The sequence below is a fragment of the Pithys albifrons genome, chromosome 19 (genome assembly GCF_047495875.1).
Source record: "Pithys albifrons albifrons isolate INPA30051 chromosome 19, PitAlb_v1, whole genome shotgun sequence".
In the NCBI taxonomy this organism is placed as follows: Eukaryota; Metazoa; Chordata; class Aves; order Passeriformes; family Thamnophilidae; genus Pithys; species Pithys albifrons.
The window spans coordinates 8,685,483-8,712,764 of NC_092476.1; the positions used below are offsets into that span (position 1 = coordinate 8,685,483).

At 46.0% G+C, this 27,282-nt stretch overlaps 1 protein-coding gene and 4 non-coding genes across 5 annotated transcripts; 2 read left to right on the plus strand and 3 right to left on the minus strand.

Annotated features, from left to right (window-relative positions):
• Positions 1-2,045: 2,045 nt before the first annotated feature.
• TRNAQ-UUG (transfer RNA glutamine (anticodon UUG)) lies at positions 2,046-2,117 on the minus strand. The gene has a single exon. It is a non-coding gene; the product is annotated as a tRNA-Gln (tRNA).
• Positions 2,118-3,060: 943 nt separating this feature from the next.
• On the minus strand, positions 3,061-3,132 carry TRNAQ-CUG (transfer RNA glutamine (anticodon CUG)). Its single transcript has one exon. It is a non-coding gene; the product is annotated as a tRNA-Gln (tRNA).
• Positions 3,133-4,025: 893 nt separating this feature from the next.
• On the minus strand, positions 4,026-4,097 carry TRNAM-CAU (transfer RNA methionine (anticodon CAU)). The gene has a single exon. It is a non-coding gene; the product is annotated as a tRNA-Met (tRNA).
• A 1,274-nt stretch (positions 4,098-5,371) lies between these two features.
• Positions 5,372-5,478, plus strand: LOC139680970 (U6 spliceosomal RNA). Its single transcript, XR_011699441.1, has one exon. It is a non-coding gene; the product is annotated as a U6 spliceosomal RNA (small nuclear RNA).
• A 4,378-nt stretch (positions 5,479-9,856) lies between these two features.
• Positions 9,857-15,296, plus strand: LOC139680885 (uncharacterized). Its single transcript, XM_071573877.1, has 8 exons — positions 9,857-9,969; positions 11,207-11,410; positions 11,499-11,624; positions 12,394-12,519; positions 12,952-13,057; positions 13,180-13,255; positions 13,335-13,534; positions 15,128-15,296. The coding sequence occupies exons 1-5, from the start codon at positions 9,878-9,880 to the stop codon at positions 13,019-13,021; spliced, it is 618 nt and encodes a 205-aa protein (XP_071429978.1). The 5' UTR covers positions 9,857-9,877; the 3' UTR covers positions 13,022-13,057; positions 13,180-13,255; positions 13,335-13,534; positions 15,128-15,296.
• Positions 15,297-27,282: the final 11,986 nt, after the last annotated feature.

Genomic DNA, 27,282 nt, shown 5'->3' on the forward strand with positions numbered 1-27,282 from the left:
ACAAGGAATGAATCCAACTGAGCTTGTAGTGGCTCCAGGGAATGTCTGTATTATCATTAGTGACCTAAATAACTGAGACTTTTTTTAGGTCAGACTTGTTTTTTAAGACTTTTTGGAGTAAAACATTTTAGGTTTTTAAAGCCCTTTTCTTTTAAGTGCCAGTTTACAAGGAATTTTTTTCCCTTAAGTCCTTCCCCCTCTACCTGCTTTCACTGAAATCTGAACATACATCGGAAAACCTCATTGCAGCTTCATATATAGTGAAATACTTGCCAAAGGTTCAATTCTGGCTTTTAAATCTGCCCTTGGAAAGTGTTATTGTTGACAATACACGTTTCCAACCACACTTGTGAAAATACAGCAGGATTTACTTCCCTGGTTGGACTTTGGCAACTAATAATTTCCATTGCTGCTGCCTTTTCAGCAACAGGAAAAGCCCCTGGTGTGGCCACAGCCACAGTCCTTCACCTTGAATGTTGTGCTGAGACAATCTTGTCTCTCGATTCTAAACTGGAGGGATTCTGGGAAAGGAGCTGGAAATGCTGAATTAATATGGGTGTTCTTGACTTGAGCATGTCAAGTGCTGGATCCCTGGGCTTGCAGTACTTTACTCTGAGAATGCTCCAGCGTGTTGTGAAGTCCCTTTGCCCTGTGCAGGAGGTTCCCTGGGCCACAGCCCCTGAGTGTGCCCGGTGCCAGGGGCTGTGCCACCCCTGAGAGTAAGGGATGCAGCCACATGCAGCAGTCCCAGCTGGATTGTATTGGGACACTGCTCACTTAGCCAAATTTTGGTGCTTTGTTTTCAAATGGAGCATGACCATGAGTTGTCCTGAATAAACCTTGATGCCCAGTTCTCACAGATTCTGTGTCATTCCATGGGACAGGCTCAGTGCACTCGGTGCCAGCTGGGCTGGGCACGGAGCAGGAATGCTGGGCATGGCTGTGGCTGCTGGTGAGAGCTCTGGGTCACAGCTACACCTCCAGCTCTCATAAACAGAAGGAGAAAATTGCCAGATTGCTGTAGGAAAGGGTGAGCTGCTCTGTAGAATTGTAAATTAATATATTGGATGACTGCAAGGCAGACAAGCCTCTATGGCTTTAAAGCTCCTGTGCCTGGCAGGAGGATGTTGCTGGATGAAACCAGGCTGTGAGGGCTGACTCCTTGCACTGGAGTCCCTGGGTAGAGTTAATTAAAACACTGGTGCACAAAGAACAATAAAATCCTTATTTGTGTGCTGCCTGATCCAACAAACAGCTGGGAAAAGGAGGAAAATTAGCCCTGACACAGGCAAGGGAGAGGTTTGTCATCAATGGGTTGTGTGAAAATGTAACCAATTGAGCAAACATTTCCTTATGTTCCCTTGAGCAGCTCGACCTGAACTTCACTAAATAATAACTCAGCCAGAGGGTGCTCTGTGTTTTTTTCCAGGGGACAGCAGGGAGGGGTCACCTGGCCAGAGGAAAAGGAGCAGGAGCTGCTGGCACAGAGCAGGGATGTTCCTGTTGCTGTGCAAAGGAGTGACCATGGAGGGCAGGCTTGGAGGGGAGGAGGCAGGGGGTTCAGGTGTCCTGAGCTCCTCTGGAAATTAATAATAAATCCTGAGCCTTTGTGTCAGCAAAGCACAGGGAATACTCTGCAGAGTTCAGTCTGTCAGGTCACACCTGCTCCAAACCCACCGCATTTCTGCCCCTGTTTTCCAAGCGAGCAGTAGGAGGCATCTGAAAAGTAATGTCCAAATTCTGCACATTTACCCACTGAAAATCAAGTTTTTCAGTGTAAATGCCTTTTATGCCTCCAAAAAAAAGACTGTGTAAAACACCAGTAAAATGTAGTGAAAGGTCTAATTAAAATGCTGCAAGGATTGTATTATGTAAAGTCTTACTTTTATTGTCAAATGCACACTGAACAAATGCGGGAATAGAATGGTGTGACAGAGGCTCAATATCAAAGAGACCTTTGGGGGACATTGAGAGCTCCGAAGGTCAAGGTGACCCCACCCACGCTCTGCTGCCGGTGGAACAGGGAAAAATCAGGAATTCCCAGCAGGTTCTACCGAGATTTGAACTCGGATCGCTGGATTCAAAGTCCAGAGTGCTGACCATTACACCATAGAACCAGGTGGTGCCAAAGGGTATTGTACGAGCCTGGACAATAAATCCATAGTGATCAAATCCCAGTGGAAAAATCCCACTGTTCCCTCTGCCCTCGGACTGCAATGACTGGCAGGAATTTAATACACTCTACATGTATTTATTCTGCGCTTCCGCAGGATTGTTTTCACAGAACCACAAAATTGGTTTGGGTTGGGAGGGACCTTGAGGATCAGTTCGTTCCACCCCTGCCATGGGCAGGGACACCTCCCACCAGCCCAGGTTGCTCCAAGCCCTGTCCAGCCTGGCCTTGGACACTCCCAGGGATGGGACAGCCACAACTTGGCTGCCCAACCTGTGCCAGAGTCTCACAGCCCTCGTGATAAAAAGTGTCTTCCTTATACCTGGTCTGAACCAACCCTCTTATAGTTTAAAACATCCCCCTTGTCCTGTCGTTCCACCCCTTTGCCCAAAGCTCCTCCACAGCTCCCTCGGAGCCCCCTCAGGTACTGGGAGGCCACAATAAGGTCAACCCCAGCACAAGGATGGCAGGAGGCAGAGACGAGCAGTGGGAGAACATCTCCTTTAGGGACACACCGAGTCCTTGTGCTGCCCCAGAGCTCGGCGGTGCCTCCAGCTCTGCCAGTGCAGGATTCAGAACTCTGTTCCCACACAGCCTGTTCATGGTGTAGGAATGAAAGGAACCGCTGGTGCTCCAGCACACTGGGACATGGCTGAGGTTCTTCAGATAATTCATGTCAGAATATACCAACTCCACTGCAATAAATAATAGCTACAGTAAAAAAATGAAAACTAAATGATTATTTCCTTCTCCTCTTTTATTTATGCTTTCCAGGTAGCACCGAACGTCAGCGGTTCGCGGCATTTCAACACTCCATGAGACACACCTTGAAAGAAGTTTTCCATGATTTTTCAGTAAAGAAATGTTCCCTAGGGGCAAAAAGTGTCAGGTTCCACCGAGATTTGAACTCGGATCGCTGGATTCAGAGTCCAGAGTGCTAACCATTACACCATGGAACCGCACATGGGGAGCTCCCGAGCCGCGCCTACTCAGCGAAATGCGGGAAAACAAAACTTTTACATCTTCATGAGCCTTTCCTCAGATCGTGCGAGTCAAAGCCTGAGTGCAGACTGTCCATACCACGTGCGCTGCCTTTCACTTCACGTTTGTGCTCTCATATTTCGTGCTGACAATCTGCTCGCTGTGATTGAGAAGGGACCACTGTCACAACTATCGTTTTATTTGCCATATTGTTCCCTCTCTTGGCACCAACTGACCCGTGTGTGGGTAACAGAACGTTTCACCTAAACAGGCACGACAGGGAAAAAACTACAGCTGTATAAACCGAGATTTTTATGTCCAGTTAAACACCTGGTGGAGCGGGTCCAGGCAAAGCCATGGAGATATTCCAGGGCCTGGAGCTTTTCTCCCATAAGGAAAGGCTGAGAGAGCTGAGGTTGTTCAGCATGGGGAAAAAAAAAGGGTTCGGGGAGACCTTGTGGTAGCCTTACAGTCTATGAAGGGGCTTATAAGAAAGATAAGGAAGAAATATTTTAGTCTGAAGATGGTGAGAACTGGCACGGTTGCCCAGAGAGGTGGTGGATGCCCAGTCCCTGCAGACATTCAAGGCCAGGTTGGACGGGGCACAACCTACCCATGGCATGGGGTGGTACCGGGGGGCCTTTGAGGGTCCTTTCCAACCCAAACCACGCTGTGATTCCATGAAACCATCAAATTGCAGTAGAAAAATGGCTGTAGACTCAGAGCCCTATCTGTTCTCTACCTGCACCTTTACGCTGCATGTTGCCAAGATGGTTTAAGAAAAATAACTACTCGCAACCCCACCGCTCTCCACACCCATCATAAATAACCACCAACGACGGCGGAGGCGGCGGGAGAAAAAAATTACAGCTAGCAGAGGATGGTTTCGATCCATCGACCTCTGGGTTATGGGCCCAGCACGCTTCCGCTGCGCCACTCTGCTGCTCCTGTTCGGGCGTGTGCCGGCCCGGGCTGACAGCTGTGTCCCGACAGGCTGTTCTGCCACTCTGCTGCTCCTGCTACAGTTTGTGCCGGCCCGGGCTGACAGCTGTGTCCCGACAGGCTGTTCTGCCACTACGCTGCTCCTGTTACAGCCTCTACCAGCCCGGGCTGACAGCTGTGTCGCGACAGGCTGTTCCTCCCTGCCACTACGCTGCTCCTGCTACAGCCTCTACCAGCCCGGGCTGAGAGCTGTGTCGCGACAGGCTGTTCCTCCCTGCCACTACGCTGCTCCTGTTACAGCATCTACCAGCCCGGGCTGAGAGCTGTGTCGCGACAGGCTGTTCCTCCCTGCCACTCTGCTGCTCCTGCTACTATCCCTGCCGGCCGGGGCTCTGAGCTGTGTCGCGACAGCCACTCCCTGTCCCTGCCCTCACGGGATCCCGCGACAGTCCCCTGTGCTGCCGACACACCGGAGCAATTCCCATAACTAAACTACAAGGAGTTCTACCTCACCGTGAGGAAGAGCTTCTTTACACTGCAGGTGGCAGAGCCCTGGAAGGGAAGCCAGGGAGTCTCCCTGTCTGGGGACATCCCTGTCACCTGCTCCGGGTGGCCCTGCCTGCCCAGAGGGACGGACTGGGGACATCCCTGTCACCTGCTCCGGGTGGCCCTGCCCGGCCAGAGGGGCCAGACTGGGGACATCCCTGTCACCTGCTCCGGGTGGCTCTGACTGGTCAGAGGGCCCATCTGGGGACATCCCTGTCACCTGCTCCGGGTGGCCCTGCCTGCCCAGGTGGTCGGACTGGACGATCCCTAGAGGATCCATCCAACCCCAAGGATTCAGTGAAACAGCGACAACTCCCTTCAGCTACCAGCGTATCGCCACCGGTCATCATCACGAACTAATTTAAGTACACACCACCGATATATCACGACAGGAACCGGTGACATCACCAGCCGCGCAGCTCCGAGGCCGCCCCACCGCCAGCCGCAGGGCGCTGAGAGGGGACAGCCCCGTGAGCAGCCCCTCCCCAGAGTGCTTTGCGCTCATTTGCATACAGAGGGATGATTTGCATAAAACAGACCGCTGGATTTGGGCTCTATTTCCCCTCTTTTCCAAGCCTCCCCCCGCGCCCGACCCCACTCACAGCCGGGGATTCAGCGAAAGTCACTGTCACAGCAGCACCAGCGTGTTCCTCTCGTGCAAGGGTCACCCTGACCCTGCGAGGCGCGAATACCGAGGATACAAATAGCAGACTGCAGCCACTACAATTCGTGCTCGCTTCGGCAGCACATATACTAAAATTGGAACGATACAGAGAAGATTAGCATGGCCCCTGCGCAAGGATGACACGCAAATTCGTGAAGCGTTCCATATTTTTTTCACCACCCCACCCGGCCATTCCAGCTCCGGGAAATCCTAGAATGGATTGGGTTGGAAAAGACCTCCGAGATCATCAAGTCCAACCCTCGGTCCAACTCCAGTCCCTTTACCAGATCAGGGCACTCAGTGCCACGGCCAAGCTCAGTTGAAAAACCTCCAGGGATGGGGAATCCACCCCCTCTCTGGGCAGCCCATTCCAATGCCTGAGCACTCTCTCTGCAAAGAATTTGTTTCTGCTCTCCAACTTCAATTTCCCCTGGCAGAGCTTGGGCCCATCGTGCCCCCTTGTCCTATTGCTGAGTGCCTGGGAGAAGAGACCAACCCCCAGCTGGCCAGAACTTCCCTTCAGGCAGTTCCAGACAGTGATGAGGTCACCTCTGAGCCTCCTCTTCTCCAGGCTAAACACCCCCAGCTCCCTCAGCCTCTCCCCACAGCACTTGTGCTCCAGTCCCTTCTCCAGCCTTGTTGCTCCTCTCCGGACAAATCCTCAGAGGGCACCACATCGCCCCGCACAACTCGGGGAGCCGGAGGGTGGTCAGTCTCTTCTCCCAGACAACCAGCAATAGGATGAGAGGGGACAGCCCTAGCTGCATTAGGGTAGGTGTAGGTTGGACATCAGGAAGAATGTCTGCATGGAAAGCTTGATTAAATATTGGGATGACTGCCCAGGGAAGTGGTGGACTCACCATGCCCAACGGCTCCTCCTCCTTCCATGCTGCTCCTGTGCCAAGGTCCCTGCTGGCCCTGAGGACCAGGGAGAGTCACACCTGGCTTAGCTTCTCCCTGCGCTGCATGGGGCATGTTGTCCCCAGGCTGAGACCCAGAACCCCAGGGCTGTGCCCAGGCTGTGTTCAGTTTTCCTTCACCCGTGCACTGCCTGCAATACCAAGCTCACTGTGGTTCACTTACCAAACCCCCCAGGGCTGCTGCAGGGAATTGACTTTACAGAGAGGGTGGTCAGGCACTGGAATGGGCTGCCCAGGAGGCGGTGGATTCTCCGTGCCTGGGGGTTTATGAGACTGGATGTGGCATTTGGTGCCATGGTCTGGTGACCATGGTGGGATTGGATCAGGGGTTGGACTTGATGACCTCAGAGGTCTTTTCCACCTCAGCTGGTTCTATGATTCTATGACTCACAAATGGGAAACTGCCAGTTTATGGCCCTCTAGGGACTTGCCTTAGGACTCAGATTATTGTGCTGCCACCGGTTGTACCTTTTTGTGTTTTATCTTCTCCTTCTTACCCCTTCCTTCCTGCAGACATGGCCCATGCAGCTCTGGCACTGCAGAGCTCTCCTGAGCACTGCATGGCACACGTGGCAGTGCAGGGCATCCTCCATTTCTCACTATTTCCTTCTGAATATTGTCTCCCCAAATGGTTTTATTTTCACTCAGGTTGTCTTAGGCAAAGCCAAACATCGTGAACCCTTCTCCAGAAGCTCAGTGTAGTCGACAATGTAACCTCTGCTTGAACAGAGACAGCTGAAATTCCTGCATGTTCTGGAATCCACCTTCTTTCTCCACACTGTGGGGTCTCACCCTGTGGGTTTTAGTGCTGGCTACCAAAAGAACAGGGGAAAACCTGGCAAAACCAGGGGAAGATCTGGCAAAACCAGCAGCACTGAAGGCACAGGCACAACCCAGAGTTACCAGGGACCAAAAACCTTGAGTTCCTCTGTCTGTGTGTGTAGCCAAGCACTGAATCGATGTGGATTGATTCTCTTAACAGACCTACAGCTATTGTAAGAAAACAGAGTTATTTTTAGAAGGCCTTTTGTGAACAGCCAGTGCTTTGGTGGCTTTGGTGTTGGGAATTTTGTTTCTGTTCACCCTGAATCCTGTGATGAGTGAATCTAAATGAGGTGGATGCTTTTTGAAAGAAAAAGCAGAACAGAGGCAGATGGTGAGGGGGAGAAAGTAAAAATAGGAAACACCAAACAAATATATTGACAGAGACACCGTTTTTCTCTAGTAAAAGTGTGTTTGCTTATTGGTTTGATTGTTTGACTGCCCCTTTCAACTTTGACTTCATATTTTCTGCATGAAACCTTTTACTGATGGGTCTTGCAGCAGCACAGGGTATTTTATGTTGAAAATTGCACTTCAGGAGGCAGAAGGCTCTGGAGTTTGTAAGGCACATCATTGCCATGCTTAGATGTGGGAGCTAAACTTGGGAGCTCAAAGATATTTGCTGATATTTGCTCTGGAAACTAAAGAAGCACAGAAAATGCTGATCAGCAGGAAGGTGTAGGACAGCCAGGAGGAGGAGAGAGTGAGTAGTGCAGCAGTGAAAATGCTATTTAAACCTCTATAAATAGACACAAACCACACAAACCTGTGGAATTCCTGGCTCTGGGGCTGCAGTTGGGGTTGGCAGGAGGCACCTGGTGCCCTCAGCTCCATTTCTGTGCAAAACAAACCTGCAGATTTGCTGAGCCCGGGCTGTTGGCTCTGGAATTCCATCCCTCAGCAGCAGCTGCTGGTCTGACACACAATTCCTTGCACCAGGAATACCTGAGGGCAAAATATCCACCTTTCTCACAGGGAGAGGCAAGTGGTAAAACCAACATTAATGTCAATATTTGTGGGATTAAAAGCATTCCCTTCCTGTATCTGTGGCAGCAATTAACACTGGCTGGCAGGTCTTAATGAGAGGAATAGAAAAAAAACCCCACAAATATGGCAAACATACATCAGCTTAAAGGATTTATTTATTATGTATTAATTAATTAATTTTTGACAGCACAGACATGCACCTTTGTTATAAATACTGGTTTTAATTTACTAGCAGGCATAACTTTGCTTAACTTAGCTGGCAAAAAAGGTGAGTTGCTGCATTAATTGCTTTTGTTTCCAAATTACCTGCCAGGAATTAATGCTGTCTGTATCCCACTGTTTCTCCAGGAGCTTGATGATTTCCAGGCAAACAGGAACTTCAAGCCACAACAGCTTTTGGTGGTTCACACAGTCCTGTTATTTGGAATGTTAATCTATTTATACAGATAATAATTACATTTGTGAAGGCAATCAGAAGAAGGAAGGATGAAAAGCCTCTTAATAGTCCTATTTATTTGGAAACAGCATCACTAAGTGTTTACAGAAATGGTGAATGAGGTGGAATTATCTCATGTTTAAATGCAAAGGGTAAAATGCAAGAGATTATCTTTACAGACATCTATCACTGAGAATTTGTGCTATTTTGAGAGAATCTGTAATTATAGAATCATAGAATGGATTGGGTTGGAAAAGACCTCTGAGATCATCAAGTCCAACCCTTGGGCCAACTCCAGTCCCTTTACCAGATCATGGCACTCAGTGCCACGGTCAATCTCAGTTGAAAAACCTCCAGGGATGGGGAATCCACCCCCTCTCTGGGCAGCCCATTCCAATCCCTGAGCACTCTCTCTGCAAAGAATTTCTTTCTGATCTCCAATTTCAATTTCCTCTGGCAGAGCTTGAGCCCATCGTGCTCCCTTGTCCTGTTGCTGCCACAAGAACCTTTGAAAACTTACTTCTGTTAACTCACACAGTAAAATGTGCCCTGAAAATCTGCTCCCAGGCTGCAGCTGTGAATGACAAAAAGACTGAAACAGATTTCAGGATGTGATGGCTTTTTAATTCAGTTGTTTATTTTCAAGTTATGCAAATGTTGGACAACAAACAAACAAAAAAATTTTTTTGGTTATTAGGCAGATTGAAATAAATGTTTCCATCTTCTTGAGCCAACTTGACTTCTTGTGCTCAAAATCAACAATAGAAATTATAAAAAATGAACTCATACATATGGTCTTCCCTCTCATTTGGGTAAAATTATCCATAAATATTGCCAGTTCTTGGTCTGCATTTTTATTTATTTAAAATGCACTGTTTCAGCAGGACTGTTTCAGCAGGGACCCCAAACCTACACTGCATTTTCTTTCTCTTTGTGTCACTGATTTAGTATTTTAACAGGTAAGTCACATTTCAAACACTTTTTGCTCCAATTTTTTTTCTGACCTGGCCTTAAAGAAGATGAGACAACACAGAATTTTGGAAACTCCAACTGGGAATCGTTGCTTGGGGAAACTTCAATTTATTTCGATTGTGTGTAACGCATTTACTTCAGTTTGTTATTAAATTAATATTTTTAAAATGCATATTGCGTTACCTCTTCCTCTGGGCCTCAGTGATTTGCAGACAGCAGCTTTTCCCTGCGCACCGCTGGCCGCTCCCTCAGCAAACGCGATTGTAATTTTTACGCTGTTTTAACATTAAAAAACCCCTTTTTTATTACCACTTTCCTTTAAAAAGGGGGGTCGGGCCCGCCAAGCCCTCACGTGGTGTTCGCGCCATCAGCGCGCGCCGCCGGTCACGTGTCCCCCCCGCCGGTCACGTGTCCCCCCGCCGGTCACGTGTCCCATGTTTACCTCGGGCGGCCCCGCGGCAGGACAGGGACAGACAGACCCCTGGACAGACCCCCGGAGACGCCCCCGCGGGCTCCGGGGCACCGTGTGAGGCGCCGGCGGGAGGGGGAAGGTCTGGGAGGGACTGGAGGCTCGTGGAGCGATTGCGGTGGACTTGTCACCCCTCGGGGAAGTGTGAGGCGGGATTGGCGCCCTCGGGCGGCGTGAGGGGCTCGTCATCCCCCTCAGGGTTGGCTGTGTGAGGTGCTTTTCCCCTCCTCAGGGGTGACTGTGTGAGGGGCTTTTCTTCCCCTCCTCAGGGGTGACTGTGTGAGGGGCTTTTCTTCCCCTCCTCAGGGCTGGCTGTGTGAGGGGCTTTTCTTCCCCTCCTCAGGGGTGACTGTGTGAGGGGCTTTTCCCCTCCTCAGGGCTGGCTGTGTGAGGGGCTTTTCTTCCCCTCCTCAGGGTGACTCTGTGAGGGGCTTTTCCCCCCTCTCAGTAGCAAGTGTATGAGAGGCTTTTTCCCCCCTCAGTAGCAAGTGTGTGAGGGGCTTTTCCCTCTTTCAGGGGCAATTGTGAGAAGGGCTTTTTCCCCGCCCCGGGGCTGGCTGTGCGGGGGACCTGTCCCCGCCCCGGGGCTGGCTGTGCGGGGGACCTGTCCCCGCCCTCGGGCTGGCTGTGCGGGGGACCTGTCCCCGCCCCCGGGCTGGCTGTGCGGGGGACCTGTCCCCGCCCCCGGGGCTGGCTGTGCGGGGGACCTGTCCCCGCCCCCGGGGCTGGCTGTGCGGGGGACCTGTCCCCGCCCCCGGGGCTGGCTGTGCGGGGGACCTGTCCCCGCCCCCGGGGCTGGCTGTGCGGGGGACCTGTCCCCGCCCCCGGGGCTGGCTGTGCGGGGGACCTGTCCCCGCCCCGGGGCTGGCTGTGCGGGGGACCTGTCCCCGCCCCCGGGGCTGGCTGTGCGGGGGACCTGTCCCCGCCCCCGGGGCTGGCTGTGCGGGGGACCTGTCCCCGCCCCGGGGCTGGCTGTGCGGGGGACCTGTCCCCGCCCCCGGGGCTGGCTGTGCGGGGGACCTGTCCCCGCCCCGGGGCTGGCTGTGCGGGGGACCTGTCCCCGCCCCCGGGGCTGGCTGTGCGGGGGGCCTTTCCCCGCCCCGGGGCTGGCTGTGTGAGGGGTTCCCCACTAAGACCATCACTGTGAGGGGCTTTCCCCCCCTCCAGTTTGACTCTGGAGGAGCCAAAGGTGTTTGGCCATCACTGCTCAGTCCCTGCTGTGGTGCCTCAGGACACTCAGGTACCTCCTGTTTCTCTGAGTTGCTCCTCACTAAACCCCCTCCTTTATTTCCAGGCTCACCATGTCCCTGCCAGCAAAGAGGTGTGGGAGGCCCCCAGTGTTGTCTTTCCTGGAAAAGAAAAAGAGGAAGCAAAGCCTTGACAGAAGAAGGGGGCAAACGAGGATTTATGTGGGAAGCCACATTGACCGGTGGCTGGTGCTTAAGGAGAAGTTGGATTTCAGAAACGATGCTGAAGTTGCAGGGTTTTTATTGGACTTGTGAGTAGATTGTCACAATACTCCTCTGCTTACTAGTACCAAGTAAATAGTTCTGAGTGTTAATTCCAGTTGTGTATTTTCTTTTTAGGTATGACAGCTGTGACCCACTGTCAAAAGCCCCACTCTGTCCCCTCCCTGGGGGTGTCAGAAGGATCCCTGTGAAGGAGGATACAGCTCTGTCAGGCAGCACATCTTTAATAGCAGCAGATGGAACGTTAGTACTGTCCTTTCTTTACGTGGGAAGGGTGGATGAAATATTTTTCTTGGTGCTACTTTGTGAGGATTATTAAGAGTTTTTGAGTTAAGAAAGCCCTTTGGAGCTGCAGGCAGTTGTCTGAGGCCTAGTTGGTACCTTTTGGTACAGAAATGAGAACACTGAAACTTAATTAGTCCTGTGAGGAAAACCAGCAGTCTGGCAAAACCAAAATGAGACAAGGAAGTTTTGGGAGAAGCTGTCCATGAGAAAGGAATGTTGAAGAGATAAATTTCTCACAGGAGAGAGAACATCTGGGCAAAGAGTGACATCCAATTAGAAGCTGTAATGAAGTTTATGGACACTGCTATTCAACCAATGGGAGGTGGCCCAGGGTGGGATTTTACAATTGTGTAACTTTAGTAGATAGAGTTTGCTTTTTGCCTTTTCCTATTTTTTTTCCTTTTTCTTTCTTTGTGGATTGGTTGAATAAACCATCTCATGTGTGACAACTTCAACCTGTGTCCCCTTTTTGGCTGCCACAACCTACTGCGGTACTTTAAAGTCTGCAGCTGATGTTTAAAAATAATGGGTTGAAAGTTATCTGTTTAAAAGGAAGTTATACAGCTAATCTTGCTAAAATTGAAGATTTTGAATATCCTTTGTAAAAGAGCTTCTGTTTTGTTTTTTGTATCGCTGAGCACAGATCTGTAGATGAAACAGAGACAGAAACAGAGACAGAACTATTTTGCAGAAGTGTTTCAGCTGACAATTTGGGGTGTGTCTGCAGGTATGACAACGATGACCAGCTGCCCAAAGCACCTGCTTGTGCTGGGCTGGGAGCTGTGGGAGCTGAGCCTGTGAAAGAGGAGCAGGAGGCACCACAGGACTGCGTGTGGGCAGAGCCACATGACACGTTAGTGATGCTCTGGTTTCTTCTGTGTTTTGCATTTGAAAGCATTTTGAATTGATTTTATTATCACACTTAATTTTGTTTATTTGAAACTCATGTCATTCCTGCTCTGATTCATTATCTGGAAATGTCTTAGTGCATAATAGATGGTCCAGTCCTTCCTGAGGCAAGAATAGCAGAGATTCTGGAAAAGTTGTAAAGCTCTTAAGAGTATACAGAGCAAAACCACTTGTTCAGTGAGTGCTTTCCTCAGTTCTGTACAAGGTTCATGAGTGAACAAGGAGATAGCCAATACTTTACACGTATCCTCCTCAGCAATGAGGTATTTACAGTAGAACACTGCCCAGGCAAGTGCAACTGTGTGTGCTTTAACCCTTCTCAAATGAGAAATGTTTCATTGTTGACTGAGTGATGTGTTAAACTGTCTAAAAATAGTGCTGTGCTCAGCGAGGCCACCCCACCATCGACCACTGGTTTCTGTCACTGCAGTGTCTCCAGTAACTGAGGCATTCCCAGTTGAGATCAGAGGAGCCTCCAATAGGTATGCCTGTCCATTACCCTTTATTTAGGCTTTGGCTATCCACAGCAGTCTTACTGAGTAGCTGTAATTCCATCCATGTCTCAGTTTTCTGACCTTCATAAAACTGTTTTTGGTGTGTGCAGGGGTCACAGAGACTGCAGGACATGGCACTGGCATTGCATGGTGTGCCCAAACCCCTCGCTGAGATGGTGAAGTATGGCAAGTACCATGTTTGATTCTCATCCTCCACTCTGGTTCTGCTTGTGACTTGGCTAATTCTTCTTACTTTTAATTTTAGTAGGTGAGCAAGCTGGGGTTCTGAAACCAGTGCTGTGGCACAGAGGAGTTCTTGGAAGCCAGTCAGGAGAAAATAAACCCTGGTGCTGATGGAGCTGACAAATTCAAGCACACTCTTCAAAACAGCATTTTTCACTGGCAGTGTAACTTTTTAGTTGGGAGTGCAGCAATAATTGAATTCCTGGGACTGATTTGATACAGGTGAGACAGAAGGTTTGTGTTTAATTGATTGCTTATTTTAGCCTTCTGAGATGTGAGAAATATTGTGAGAAGTTGTTTGATAAGAGAAAAACTTTTAGTTACCCTAAAAGGTAAGGTAATGAGGCTTTGGAACAGTCTCACAATATCCATGTGAAGGTGCTACCTCACATTCCATGAGATGCTGGACACATGATGAGGCACATGTGCAGTGGTAATTCTATAAAGCTAAAGAACAACAGCTGTCTGAGGATTAGGAGATTCAAAGGTAAGAAGACTTGTATGGGACAAACATCCTATGGCACACTGTATAATTCCAGGGAATGTGCCTACCAGGAGTAGTTATATAACCTCACTATGAGGAAAATGATTTAAGTTTCAGTGTCTGAACAGCACATCACTGTTAAATTTGGGTTTCATTCACAGTAGAGCAGTGAGGCAAAGTGATGGTGTCCAACCCAAACCCTTCTGTGATTCTCTGAACTGACTTCCTGGCATTTCATTACAGACTATATCTTTTTTTGCCTTGATTCAGTAAAAAATTAAACAATATAAATACAAAATAGTTACTGAGAACTGTCACAGCAGTTTGATGAGGAAGATTGAAACTCATAGGGTGAGTGGGTGTCAGTCAGTAGTGAATGTGGAGCTGGGAAGCCCCAGCTTTGAAGGGACACTTCAGCTTCAGTTCTGGCTCTTCTAAAGTGGCAGTGGCAGCTCCTTGTGTGATTTTTTCTGCCCAGCTTTTCTCACAGTTGTGGGATCTTGACAGGCTCTGTATTGCAGAGCTTCTCTTTATCTTGAGTCATGTGTTCTCTGAAAAGCTGTGCAGTTACTGTCCAGACAAGGCAGTTGTGGAGTGTAATTCCCTTGGAAAGCAAATCTTGAGGGGAAGTCCAGTGAGCTGTTAATGCTGAAGACTTACCATGCCATGACAAAGGCATGAATGGCTGAGGAGTTTCACAGCAAGCAGGGAAGCAAAAGTTAAATTTCATTTAAAAGAAAAAGGGGAGGGGGAAGCCTGATAAGAATACCCTGCTTAGTAGGACAGCTTCCTCTGCTCTCCCAACAAATTGATTTTCAGTGCTTTGCTTGGACTAATAACAAGTTTTAACTGAACTAAAAGATTCTGCATTTTGGTCTTTAGTGTTCATAGTTTGTTTTTAATTAAAGAAAAAAAAGAGGATGAAAAAACCCCAAACCAACCACCCCCTCCCCTGACAAACCACAGTGTGTGGTTATTTTGCCAATGTAACTCGAAAGTGAATGTGGAACACTGCTTTGCCTTACAGAAAATTGAGTGGTTAGCCTAAGAATTAAATAATTCACCTTATTGCCATGCTAAATGTTGATCTGTATTTCAGTTTAGTGAAACCTCTGTTTATGCATCATAAAAATGTCAGATGTTGTTCTGCTTATGTGTATTGTACATATAAAAGCACCAGTGGGATTATTATGTCTTTTATTATTTCCAAGTTAGAGGATTATATTAGGGGACTGCACTTGCCTGGGCAGACTTAGTGAAACAAGGCAAGCCCATTTCATATTCAGATATTTGACTGTCATATTGTAACTTATCATTGTGTTACTTTCCAGGGTGAGCAGCAAGAAGAAACTCGAGCTCTTGGATAACAACACTGGGGCAGTTTTTGGTCTGTTCTGTTTTGGCTGTGAGGGTGTTGTGAACTGTAAAGGATTGCTGTAAGTTGTATGAAATTCCATGTTATGTGTTGAACAGCACATTAAACTTAATTACCTAAAGTTTTATTGCGTTATGTTAATGTTAATAAAGTGTGTGGAGTGGATTATTTCCCTGTGAGAATCTGTGCATAGTTCTCTGAGGGGCAGCAAGAGAGGACAAGCCAAAATGCTCCTGGTATTGCTCAAACTTAGCCAGAATTTGTGAACTTTCTGCAGGTTATGGTAATGACCAAGATCCTCACATTTTATTTGAAACTCAAAAGGTTTAAGATATAAACAATGTTCTGGTGCTTCCATCTGAGTGTGTGTCTTGGGATGCTTTTCCTTAGGGGGCAAATTTAACATGTTCATGTATTGAAAGGTGTTTGTGCAGTTCATTAATTATACCCTTAAAAATGATGGGTAAAAATACTGGCCTACAAAGTGTGTTGTGTGTGCCTTTGGAAAAAAGAGTAATTGAGATCAGCTACTATGTAATTTATCTAAATATATTTTGTTACTGAACAATTTGATCTCTTGCATTGGCCTTTGATACTACAAAAGCTGATATGGGAGCTGATAAATGACACCTCTTCATTATTTTCTCCTCTAACAGAGATGAAGTAAGTGTGGAGTACTTTCAGTAACTGAAGTTCAACAGAACAGCGTTGCCAGTTTTGAATTTGTTTTGTAGTTACCAGGTATGAGTAATCCTGGAAAGGTTTTTAACTGAGAAGCTGAGGTTAGTAGTGTGTGTTTGTCAGAAGAACAGAAACTTCCACTCTTCTGATGATAATCTTTTCTCTTCAGCCACACATTTGCATAACCATTCAGGTCTTGATCTTACAGTATTCAAACCAGCTGGGTTTTCCCACCAACCTACACTAGAACAGCCTCTCTCTGGGGAGAAATTCTCCTAATTAGGTCATTACACTCCACATTCAGGGGTTTTAAATGAGCTGCTTCATGGGCTGTAAGAAACTGTTGCTCTGAAATATTATCTTAGTGCTTTTGAAGTATCCAAATCCAATGTTTCCTCATGAACAACAGATCTTTTGCCAATAGATCTTTAGCAATAGGACAAGGGGGCACGATGGGCTCAAGCTCTGCCAGGGGAAATTGAAGCTGGATATCAGGAAAAAATTCTTTCCAGAGAGTGTTCAGGCATTGGAATGGGCTGCCCAGAGAGGGGGTGGATTCCCCATCCCTGGAGGTTTTTCAGCTGAGCTTGGCCGTGGCACTGAGTGCCATGATCTGGTAAAGGGACTGGAGTTGGACCAAGGGTTGGACTTGATGATCTCGGAGGTCTTTTCCAGCCCAATCCATTCTATGATTCTAAATGTTACACAAACAGCTCTTCTAAAAAAAACAGAAGTTGAGAAGGTAATTTTTTGAAGTTTTCTCAAAAATGCAGCTTCCTTTGTATGTGTGTTCTCTCTTTGCTCTGGACCTTTCCAATTTTATTTTGACTACCAGACATTCATTCATGTAAATTACTGAGTTTGACTAACAGAAAAAAGTGTGATTATTGACACTTGTTCTCAGTGAAGTGCCTTTCAGTGCTCTCAGGTTTTTCAGTTGTCAGTGACATCATGGTAAGAAGGGAAGAGAACTCAGACTTTGGAGGAAAATGCATCTGAAGGCTTCAAGATCAGAGGAATCTGAGCTGCAGTGAGGACTCTGCCCTTCTGGGGCACGTGGGCACCACATCCTTGGCCTGCTCAGCCTCCTTCTTGTGCCTTTATAAATGCACACTGCAAATGTGGATGTTATTTAATGACTTACTATGATGGAAGTTGATTAATACAGGAAATGTGTGATGTGTTGAGGAGCACTGGCTACACAAATTACTGATGAAATGATTATTCTGGTTCACAGTACATGAATATGGTCCAATTCAGCCTTAATAATGTTTCCCCCAAACCTCCCATTAGCACCTCATGCTGAACTAAAATCAAGAGATAGTAGACTTGAAAACTTCCTTTTGTAATGTTATAATGTGATGGATGATATATTTGGGTTGCTCTATCAACATATGCTCCAGAATATCTGACTTCTGTAGAGCAGAATATTATCATTAGTATTTTCCAGTCAAGTTTGCAGAGCAGTGAATGGAAATTATTCTGAAAGAAGATTCCTAATTCTGCCAAGAATATGACAAGGAAAATGGCTCTGCTTTTGTCAGAGTGAGGTTTTCTGCACCTGTGGGGCTGTGGGAATTGTGGAAGTTACTGTATTCAAATGTCAGAACTAAATCTAAAGGAATTATTTACACTCTTGTTCCAACAATACATTAAAAATGTACACGTAGAAGAATTAAGCAACATAGTAAGTTGTGTTCTTGGCAATAGTCAGTATTTAGGGCAGAAAAATATAACATGAAAATAAGAAAAAATGCAGGTTTACAGTGAAAGGCAAATTTTAGTTTTGTTTTGTGTTTGTAAAGGGGATTTGCTGTGCCAGTTGCATCTGTCAAACCTTTTGAAATGTGTTTAAGTGCAGAAACTGGGAAACTTCAGTCTAAGTAAGGGCAGATTCTGTGTAGGACTTAAATGAGCTAAAGAACTGAAGTTACAATGCACCAGTTTTCATAGTCCTAACTTTGCCATGATTTTGCCTTTGCAGTAAATTATTTTCTAAAATCACAATAATTACAACTATGCTCTTAATTCCAGTAACAGCATGACATGAAAACTTAATGTGTCTGGTTGGGGAAAGGTAGTCTGGCCTACATTGTGATTTACTTTTGTAGTAAAAATACTTACAAAACATGAGAAAAAATAATTTAAAGTAGTGAAATAAGTTTTGTAGATCATCTCAGACACTGCTGGGGAGGGGAGTAGAACTGAGGTGAGAGGCTGGAAGAGATTGCTTGGGAAAAAAATGGTGTTTCAATGCCCTGTTTTCTTACCATTCCAAATGACTGTTTAATTCTTTGGCTCTGTTCTTATTTTGATTGCCTGTCTGTAAGGCTTGATCATACAGTCAGGGATAATGTGATATTCTTAAATAACATGTCCAGGTGCAGCAGAGATGCAGGAACCTGGTTTTACTCTGAATTCTGCAGGCTTTGTATATCATCTTGGGTTTTGTCTTGTGGTAAAATAGGAATTAATTTGAAATGTAACTTTTTATGAGACATGATCACTCATCTGGTTTAATAGCATGAAATACCCTCCCCAGGGTGATGCTCATTGCTGCTTTTGCAGGAGATTGTCCTGTCCTGTCCCGTTCAGTGACGTGTCCTTTGGGCTTCCAGGTGCAGGCACCAGAGTGAGTTTCAGCCTCAGCCACGTGTCATGTCACTTGTGTTCTCGTGAGTCACTGCTGAAAATGCTGATCTGGGGAGGGCAGGAGGGAAAACGCATCAAAGCAGGAATTCCAGAGGTAGGAGTAGTGGAGTTTCAGTTTGAGACGTGTGAATGAAATGTGGGTTAGAGAGGAATGGTGGAGCTGAGCGTTTAGTGTGGTTTGGGTGGTTACCTCTGTCAAGACAAACCTGCTTCCTCTCTTTTCCCATGGCTCAGCAGAAGCAATTAATATAATTTATAATTCCAGAGAGGTTCCTCAGCAGTGGGCATTGTGTTTCCACCATGCTGAGGATTCAGCAGGTAAATCAGACCCTTCTGAGGTCAGGCAGAGCTGATGAGAAGTGTTACATCTTCCCCACATCACTTAGGTCAATGCATTCTCCTGTAGTTCTTGTGCATAAATGTAAAACTGGTGTGTGTTTAGGATGCCAGAATCTGTCTGCCCCAGTCAGTGCTCTTTGTAGTCCTGCTCTCCATGCAGTGCTCTGTGTGGTGGGATGCACAGGCTGCCCAGGGAGTCTGGAAAGAAAGAGGACAAGTGTGTACAAACACTCTCACTCCCCAGTTTATTTTATGAAATCTTCAACTAATGTGGATTGGGAGGGATCTCTGAGGGACACCTCATCCACCCTGCTCCAAGCAGGGCTGACTGCAGGTTTGGATCAGGCTGCTGAGTTCTGAAAATAACTCTTTTATAGAATTTTGGAATGTTGTTTCATAAAACACAGGACCATGGTGCTGGATTCATCTTGCATTGTTTTACAGTTTTCTTTTTTCTTACTATAGTAGTCAGCATCCTGATTTCCTGGTTTTTAAAATACATGACCTGACAGTATGGGAATGCTTCAAGTGTATTGATGTGGACACCTAAATTATCCAGCTACAGTTCCTGATCTGAGTACTCTGTCTGTGCCAGGTGACAGTGTGTGCATGTGGAGATGCTTTAAGATGTATCCCAAAGGCCTTTCTTTGCCTTTGAAAGAGGATTTGTTCTGAACTGAGATGCCCACAGACACTGTGCTAATCTTTCTTATATGATTGCAATTATGTGTGTGGTGTTTGTAATTACCTTGTATTTGCAGGGCAAAAATAGTTGTGTAAGTGAGTATGTAGAGACATTGAAAAGTCAGGGTATCTTGTATGGACATACAAGTGGTATTTAATTTAGTTCACACTGGTTTATTTGCTTCAATGAGATTAAGTGAAAAATGCATATACCTTCCTAGAAAAAAAATTTATATGCTATAGCTAACTAAAGAAGTAATTATTTTCAAGAGAGACTCTTCTGCATTTCTGGTGTTAAGGTGTATTCCTGCTCTTTATCTCCACATCCTTGAAATGTCTGTGAAATCTCATTCTTGCCCTTCCTGGTTCTCTTCACAAATTTCTTTGCTCTCCTGTGTGCTCCTTCGTGGACCACCAACCTTGGTGCAGACTTAGAAGACATTCCAGCAGAAGAATTTTGTCTGTGTTTGTAAGCTTTGTTTAAACAGTCATTTCAGAGCAGTTCCTGACGTGACCTATTTTCCAAATGGAAACAGTAGCACTAAGACAAGAAGTGTTATCTTCAGTGGCAAAAAATAAAATCCTGCTTTAGTAGGGTTTTACTGGAGTTTAAAAAATTCATTGTAGGATAAGCTCAGCCTGGCTTGGGGTGTAGCACAGTGGTGTTTAGCTTGTGATTCAGCTGCTGATCTGGGATGGCTTAAACTGAATCTCTACAGAGCAGCTCTGATACTTCTTGTGCTGTTTTAAATCCCACATTAGATAAAGCCACTTGTGGATAGTATTTATTTTACAACGTATTTAACATGTTCAAATGAGTTGTCTTTCCTTTTCCAGAAGGGCAGCTGAGAGAACAGGTTGCAGAGGATGAATCTCTGAAGTTAAAATGTTTCAACATCCTGATTCCGTGTGTTATTGTGGGCTCACAGCTTTGACCTTGGGCAAGATTTGAGCACAAATACCTCAACAGGTTTTACTTTGTGAAACTTGCTATAAATTAAGACAGCTGCTGGTGTGTTTAATGAATGTGTACAAACAACCAACTGGTGAGTCATGTAGCTGTTCTCTACCTGTACCTAAAGTAGTCCTAAATCAGCGTTTTTAAAAGGCTGGTAAGATAAAGATTTGCATAACTTTATTTCAAGACTGATGGATTATAAAGAAATACAGGAATAAGCTTCTTTTGTAGGGTACCTTTCAAAAGCCACAGCCAGAGGAGGATCCCCAGTCAAAGTCTGAAAACACTCTGTGAATGTGCACAGTGTTCTGTCAGCCCTTCACTCCAGGACTGGCTGGGACTCTCTGGCTGTTCAGGTTGCAGAGCCAGGGGATCTGGGGCTGGGATGAAGGCCAGGGCTGGTGTTCCAGCCCCCAAAGCTGCACTCCCCTTTCACAGAATCACAGAATCATAGAATGGATTGGGTTGAAAAAGACCTCTGAGATCATCAAGTCCAATCCTTGGTCCAACTCCAGTCCCTTTACCAGATCATGGCACTCAGTGCCACGGCCAAGTTCAGTTGAAAAACCTCCAGGGATGGGGAATCCACCCCCTCTCTGGGCAACCCATTCCAATGCCTGAGCACTCTCTCTGGAGAGAATTTTTTTCTGATCAACTTCAATTTCCCCTGGCAGAGCTTGAGCCCATCGTGCCCCCTTGTCCTATTGCTGAGTGCCTGGGAGAAGAGACCAACCCTCCACCTGGCTAGAACTGCCCTTCAGGAAAGGGAAGTTCATTTCCTGGGAATGTATTCCAGCCTCACCTCTGACAGCACAACACTTGGAGGCCATGGGGTGACCTCCAGGAACTCACCTGGCTGCAGAAACTCACCCTCCTAAGGGCGGTGTCCTTGTTCTCTGTTCCTGTCAGTGCCTTCATGTGGTTTGTGCTCAGCCACACGGGCATCTGCTGGCACAGGGAGGTGCTGGGAACCAGGGGCAAGCCCAGGAAATGACACTGCCACTGCCAGCTTGTGGTTGAGCTGTTGGCCAAATATTTGTCTGTGATGTGAAACAGCTTTTCACCTTGTAGTCATTCATAAAAGCATTGAGAAAAAAGCTGATCCAGTTACTTAAATTATAATGTGAAGTTATTCTGGGATCTTAGGCAAATAATACTTACTTTCAGTGACAAATTTAAAGCCTGTTTAGCACTAGAAAGAGGATATTAAGGGTTTAACTTAAAATTATGAGCTTTCAGAATGCTGTTGTTAAGCACTTTTTTCTTCATTTGCCCACTCTCTCATCCCTTCCCCAAACAAAACAACCCCAAACCCACAAACTGGTATTGAGGTGAAAAAAATAGGTCTGTGAGAATACTTACTTAGGTGTTTTAAATTCAGTTGTTTCAAATTCTGATTACTTTTTGCTATCAGATCTTTGTTGTGTAAAATGGCAGAGGTGAGTCCTGAGCTGCAGGGTTGATGCATTTAAAGGTGAGTGACACTCCGTGTTCTCCTGTGCACTAAAACCCTGCCTGGGCTGTTAGACTTTGAAAGGCTCTGAGGCAATACTTGAAATATTGTCCTACTAATACATCTAAATTCCTAATGCTACCTTCAAAGCTTGTCCAGCCTGAGAATGGGCCAAAGTTTCCCCTTAGAAATTAAGACAGGTGCCTTTATATTGATCAATGTTTCTTTTAAAAGCTACAGAAACTAAAACACACACACAAACAACTCTTGCCCAAAAGTCAGGTGAGCAGAAGATCAGAAAGTGCCCCCAGAAAGACCATCTGTGCCCCCCCCCAAAAGTCATAACTGGAGAGCTCTGCACCAGCACACACAGAGGGAATGCACTGAGTTCCATGTCACAGGGCAGTCTGCAGGATTGTCCTTGCATCAATAATCAATTTGATTCCTGCAAATAACTTCTTACTAAGTGTTTTCTGGAGAGGAAAAACCCCCTGGCTTTATTAAGTAAAATAAAGGCAATTTGAATGAGAAGTGCCATTAGGGATGTGATGGGGGAAAACACAAATAGCCCCTTGAAACTGATTAGTAGAAAGTTCGAAATCCATTAAAATCCTCGGAGCCTGCCAACACACTAATTAAGCTGTTGAGTTGCTCATTTGTTTGGCTGAGCTCCTCCAGTCATGCCCAGCACTGCCCAGCCCCAGGGCAGGCACAGCAGACTGCAGGGCAGGGCTTGTGCAGCAGCTCTGCTTACCCACAGGGTCTAAAATTAATATCCTTATGGGGAAAAGTGTTTGGCAAAAATACTTTGAATTAGAAAAGTTGGTGGTGATGTGTGAGAGTGGACTGATTCCAATTTTAATTTGTGCCCTCAGGACAAAGGGAACTATGTGGACATCAGCTGCAGGCTACTGTTTCATCTCTACTTCTACTTACAGTTTAGTTTTATTTATGTCTGAGTATCCTGTTAGAAAATGACTGGATTCCTTTTCATAATATTTAGGTTTTTATGGTTGCTGTTTTAGCATGTTGTATTTTCAGTGGTAAACTGCAAAGCTTTTGTGCTCAGCAAGTTTCAGGTGGCATAAACAGCTCATGAGAAGTCAAAATAGTCCTGCAGCTGATGCTGTGGGATGTGCTCTGCTGTGCAGCTGATGCAAGTTACAGGTTTTTCTCTAATGCTGTAGTCCATCCTCAGAAAAGCTTTAAATACATTTTTATAGTATTAATTATTATTGTGTGTGTATATATGTATATTACATGTATAGAAACCCTTCTGTTAGCTTTCCATGAGTTTTGCTGAGAAAAAAATTTTTGTTTATTGTTTTGGTTTTTTAGTGAGCAAAATGTTCAGGGCAGGGTCAGGTTGGATCTCAGGGAAAGGCTCCTCCCCCAGAGGGTGGTGGACACTGAGCAGGCTCCCCAGGGCAGTGGGCACAGCCCCAAGGCTGCCAGAGCTGCAGGAGGGTTTGGACAACACTCAGGGACAGGGTGGGATTGTTGGGGTGTCTGTGCAGGGCTGGGAGTTGGATTTGATAATCCTTGGGAGTCCCTTCCAGCTGAGGATACTCTGTGATTCCTTGTCCCCTTCGTGCTCCTCACTCAGGGGTTTAATAACAAGTAATGAAGAACTGTGTGCAGCTGACTGTGGCAGCTTTAAAAATGACACATGAATTGCTTCACATTCCTGTCCTGTTCAGTTCTGTCCCAATCCCAGCAGGCAGTTCCCCCACAGCACCCCTGGGAATCCTGGCCCTTGGGAACAGCAGGAGCACCTCCAGCTCCTCAGCACCAGGCAGGCTGTTTGTTTGCTGGTTGGAATACACTCTGTTGCATCCTTCCTTTTCTGGATTGAAATGAAAATGGAATATAATCTTAAATTAACCACAGGCTAATTCAATTAGCAAAATAAATTGAGGTAGAGAAGATGAGCTTTGAAGAACCCGAGTCCTCAGCGGAGAGATTTATTCCTGTGTCTTTGGACATCTGTCAGTAATTACAGTCTCTGAGCATCAGTGGCTTCTGGGCACAGACTCTGTGGCTGTTCCCTCACACAGCCCTGTGGTGGCCTTTGCTGACACTCAGCTCATTTCTGTGCTCCTGATCATGGCACTGCAATGCCTGTCTTGGTGTTCAAACACAGAATCACAGAATGGATTGGGTTGGAAAAGACCTCCAAGATCATCAAGTCCAACCCTTGGTCCAACTCCAGTCCCTTTACCAGATCATGGCACTCAGTGCCACGGCCAAGCTCACTTTAAAAATCTCCAGGGATGGGGAATCCACCCCCTCTCTGGGCAGCCCATTCCAGTGCTGATTACTCTCTCTGGAAAGAATTGTTTTCTGATCTCCAACTTCAATTTCCCATTTGCAGGAGGGAACTATTCTCCTCATGTGGTTCTGTTTCTCCCCAAGGGACTGACCTTTGCAGTGCTTATCACACATCACCCAAGTGGATGGGTAGAAGTAACATCTTTCTGCCTCAATCTTCTTTTCTATTTGCAGCAAGTATAAATTGGGTTTTATTGATTTTTTTTCCTTTCCTCCCCATGTCAAAAGGACTTTGGTATTGATATTTGAACAACATTTTTTTAAGGCAGTCTCTGACCAGTCTGTGCTGTCCTCTCTGTATTAGGAGACATGTTAGCTCAAGTCTGAATCTTAAAAGTCCTGTCAGAAATGGTTGTAGTTCTCCCCCCTGCCTTTTGGAGGTTGCTTGAACCTCATGATTTGCACAGGACTCAAACAGAATCTGTCCAGCACAGCATTTGTTTTTGGAGGCTTTTTCCTAGATCAGTTTAAAGTGCCTTTTTTTTGTTGTTTAGGTCATTTGTGTAGTCTTAATTTTAGTCTCATCACCCAGTCTGGGAGAAAAGCAGATTCTCCAGCAGCTCCATCTTAAGTCAGTGTTACAGGGACAATTGTGGGCTGATTCTTGGTAGGTTGTGTATGAACAGAGAGCAGAGGTTGGTCCTTCAACAGGGATGGAAAAATTCCTATTTTAAGTTCTTCATGCTTTAGTTATGCCATAAAAAGTACTAATGCTAAATACTTTATGTGGATGTGAAAAATGGTGCTGCTATCATCACATTCCTTACAGGATCTTTCTTTATGTGCTTTGAATTCAGCCAGTTGTCCTATAGGAATCTTACAGACAGGAGGTTGTTCTCCCTTGTTGCATTTTTGTGGTAACATTTGTCTTGTCTCTACTGGAAACAATTGCCATTTCTTAACCTTTGTGTAATAGTTTTTCATACCTCACCATCTCAGTAACTCATCTGAAGTTTGCTTGATTCTGTTGGACAGAGTGAGAAATGTTTCAGAGGCAGACACAAATTAAAATATGTCTCTGTCTTTCACTGTTCCTTTCCTTTTTGCTTCTTGTTGGCTCAGCAACTGGCACTGATTTTAAAACAAACCAAAAGAAAGACCAAAACCAAATTGATTTTGATAAAAGCTTCATTTCTTTCCTTCTGAAATGACAAGTCTCAATTAGAACTCTGTAATGAAAAGAATTATTTTAAAGCCTGTTTTTCTTATTGATTCTTATTAGTACTGGTTGCAATTTGCATTTGCTTATCTGTTTCATGTAGTTTATTCACATTTCCATGATTTCTGTCTGGTTTTGAGTAACCTAAATCATTTTCTCATTGGCCTGCCCTGTCTTACACTCCCCACTCCCTCTCACCTGCTTTTTCCTGCCAACCAAACTCCAACTTCTCTCCCTGTTTTTGCAGCCCCTGCTCTGCCATGTGTCGTGGTGCTGCTGCACTCACCTCCTTCCGATGCCTGAAACATCCCTGCCAGATAAGCTGGACCTTGGCAGCTCAGTCTGCTGCTTTTCTGTTTGTTTTTTGCACAGTTTAGTTTGTTCATGGTACCATATCATAAAGGTATGTGATGTAGGGGTGCTAAAAGGAGACTGAAAGAAATCAACTCAAGATTGAGGAGTAAAAGTTCTTCTTTCACGGTGAACAGGCTCGATGTGTTCTAGTGGGACTGTTCTTCTAAAAGAGAAGTGCCAGCCCTTCTTAGGTTTTGTGGGAAATTATTTTATTCAAACACATACAGCTGGGTATGCATAGAAAATATTCTGCCCAGTCTGAGCTCCCAAAGAGTGAAGGAGCCATAAAGATGCTTTTCATGGTGATGTCACAGGACTGACCAATTCTGACAGCAAAAAGGAAAAAGGTGTCTGGTCTCAGGTGTGTTTTCAAGGTACTAAGAGTTCCCTTAACCCAAGTTGCTGTACATTTCTTGATCCAGCAAAGAGAGAGGATGAACACACTGTGGCAAAAAAAAAGGCAAATGAGGAAAAATCTTAGAGTAGAATTGTGGGTCATAACCCATGGCAGTAATTAATGATCAACATTCAATAAATACAGTGAGTGTTTCAGCTGATGAGGTTTGGTCCTCATGATGTTTCAGGGCTGGTAGAACTCTTGGTTAGAAGTGGATAACAAACTAAATGCTTTTGAATCATCAGGTCCAATTTTCTTTGTAGTGTCACAATTGTAAATATGAAATGGCCCTGAGATGAGCTCAGTTGGTTCAAACTTGGCTGTAATAATGCCAAGGTCATGGGTTCAATCCCCTGTGTGGGCCATTGACTTGAGTTGGACTCGATGATCCCTGTGGGTCCCTTCCAACTCAGAATAGTCTGTGACTCCCATAATAAAGCAAACAGAAGCTTGAAGATTTAATTAACTGTTTCTTTGGCCAAGATCTGCATCATGCAGGGCTGGATTGCAAAGCCAGGGGGGTTTGTATTTCCAGTTAACAGAGAGATGCTGCCATGGCTCCTAAAAATCCCTTTGTGGTGTGGGATAGAGGGTTCCCCTCTGAGTGATGATCTGGGAGGGGATGGGATGCTCTCTGGTCAAGGCATGCATTTTATTTTTTGTTGTCTGCTGTTGCTCACAACACACCAGGTGTCGGGGCTGTGCCTTTATCCTTTGGTCACTCATGGAGTGATTCTGTTCCAGCACAGGGTAGGTTGACTGCTGGCCTCCCCAAACCACTTAAGGTCATTTGAGTAATTGCTCTTTGCAGATAAGAATTAATTAGCCTGATTATTTTTCTTAGTTTTTGGATGGGTTCCCCACCTGGAAGAAAGCAATTCCTCTTTGTCAGTGACTGATTTCTGAGACAGAACTCTCTGCTTGTAAGAGATGCTGACTCGTTCTTTGGGTCGTGGTAGGGACCAGACAGGTTGTGGGTAGAATGCCCAGATAATTAAGCATTTCTACAAACGAGCTGGCTGGCCCAGTGAGCCCCACCGGGTGTTTGGGCTGGACAGTTCTCATTTCCCTCCCCTCCCAGGTCACAGCACAGCAACAAGTGG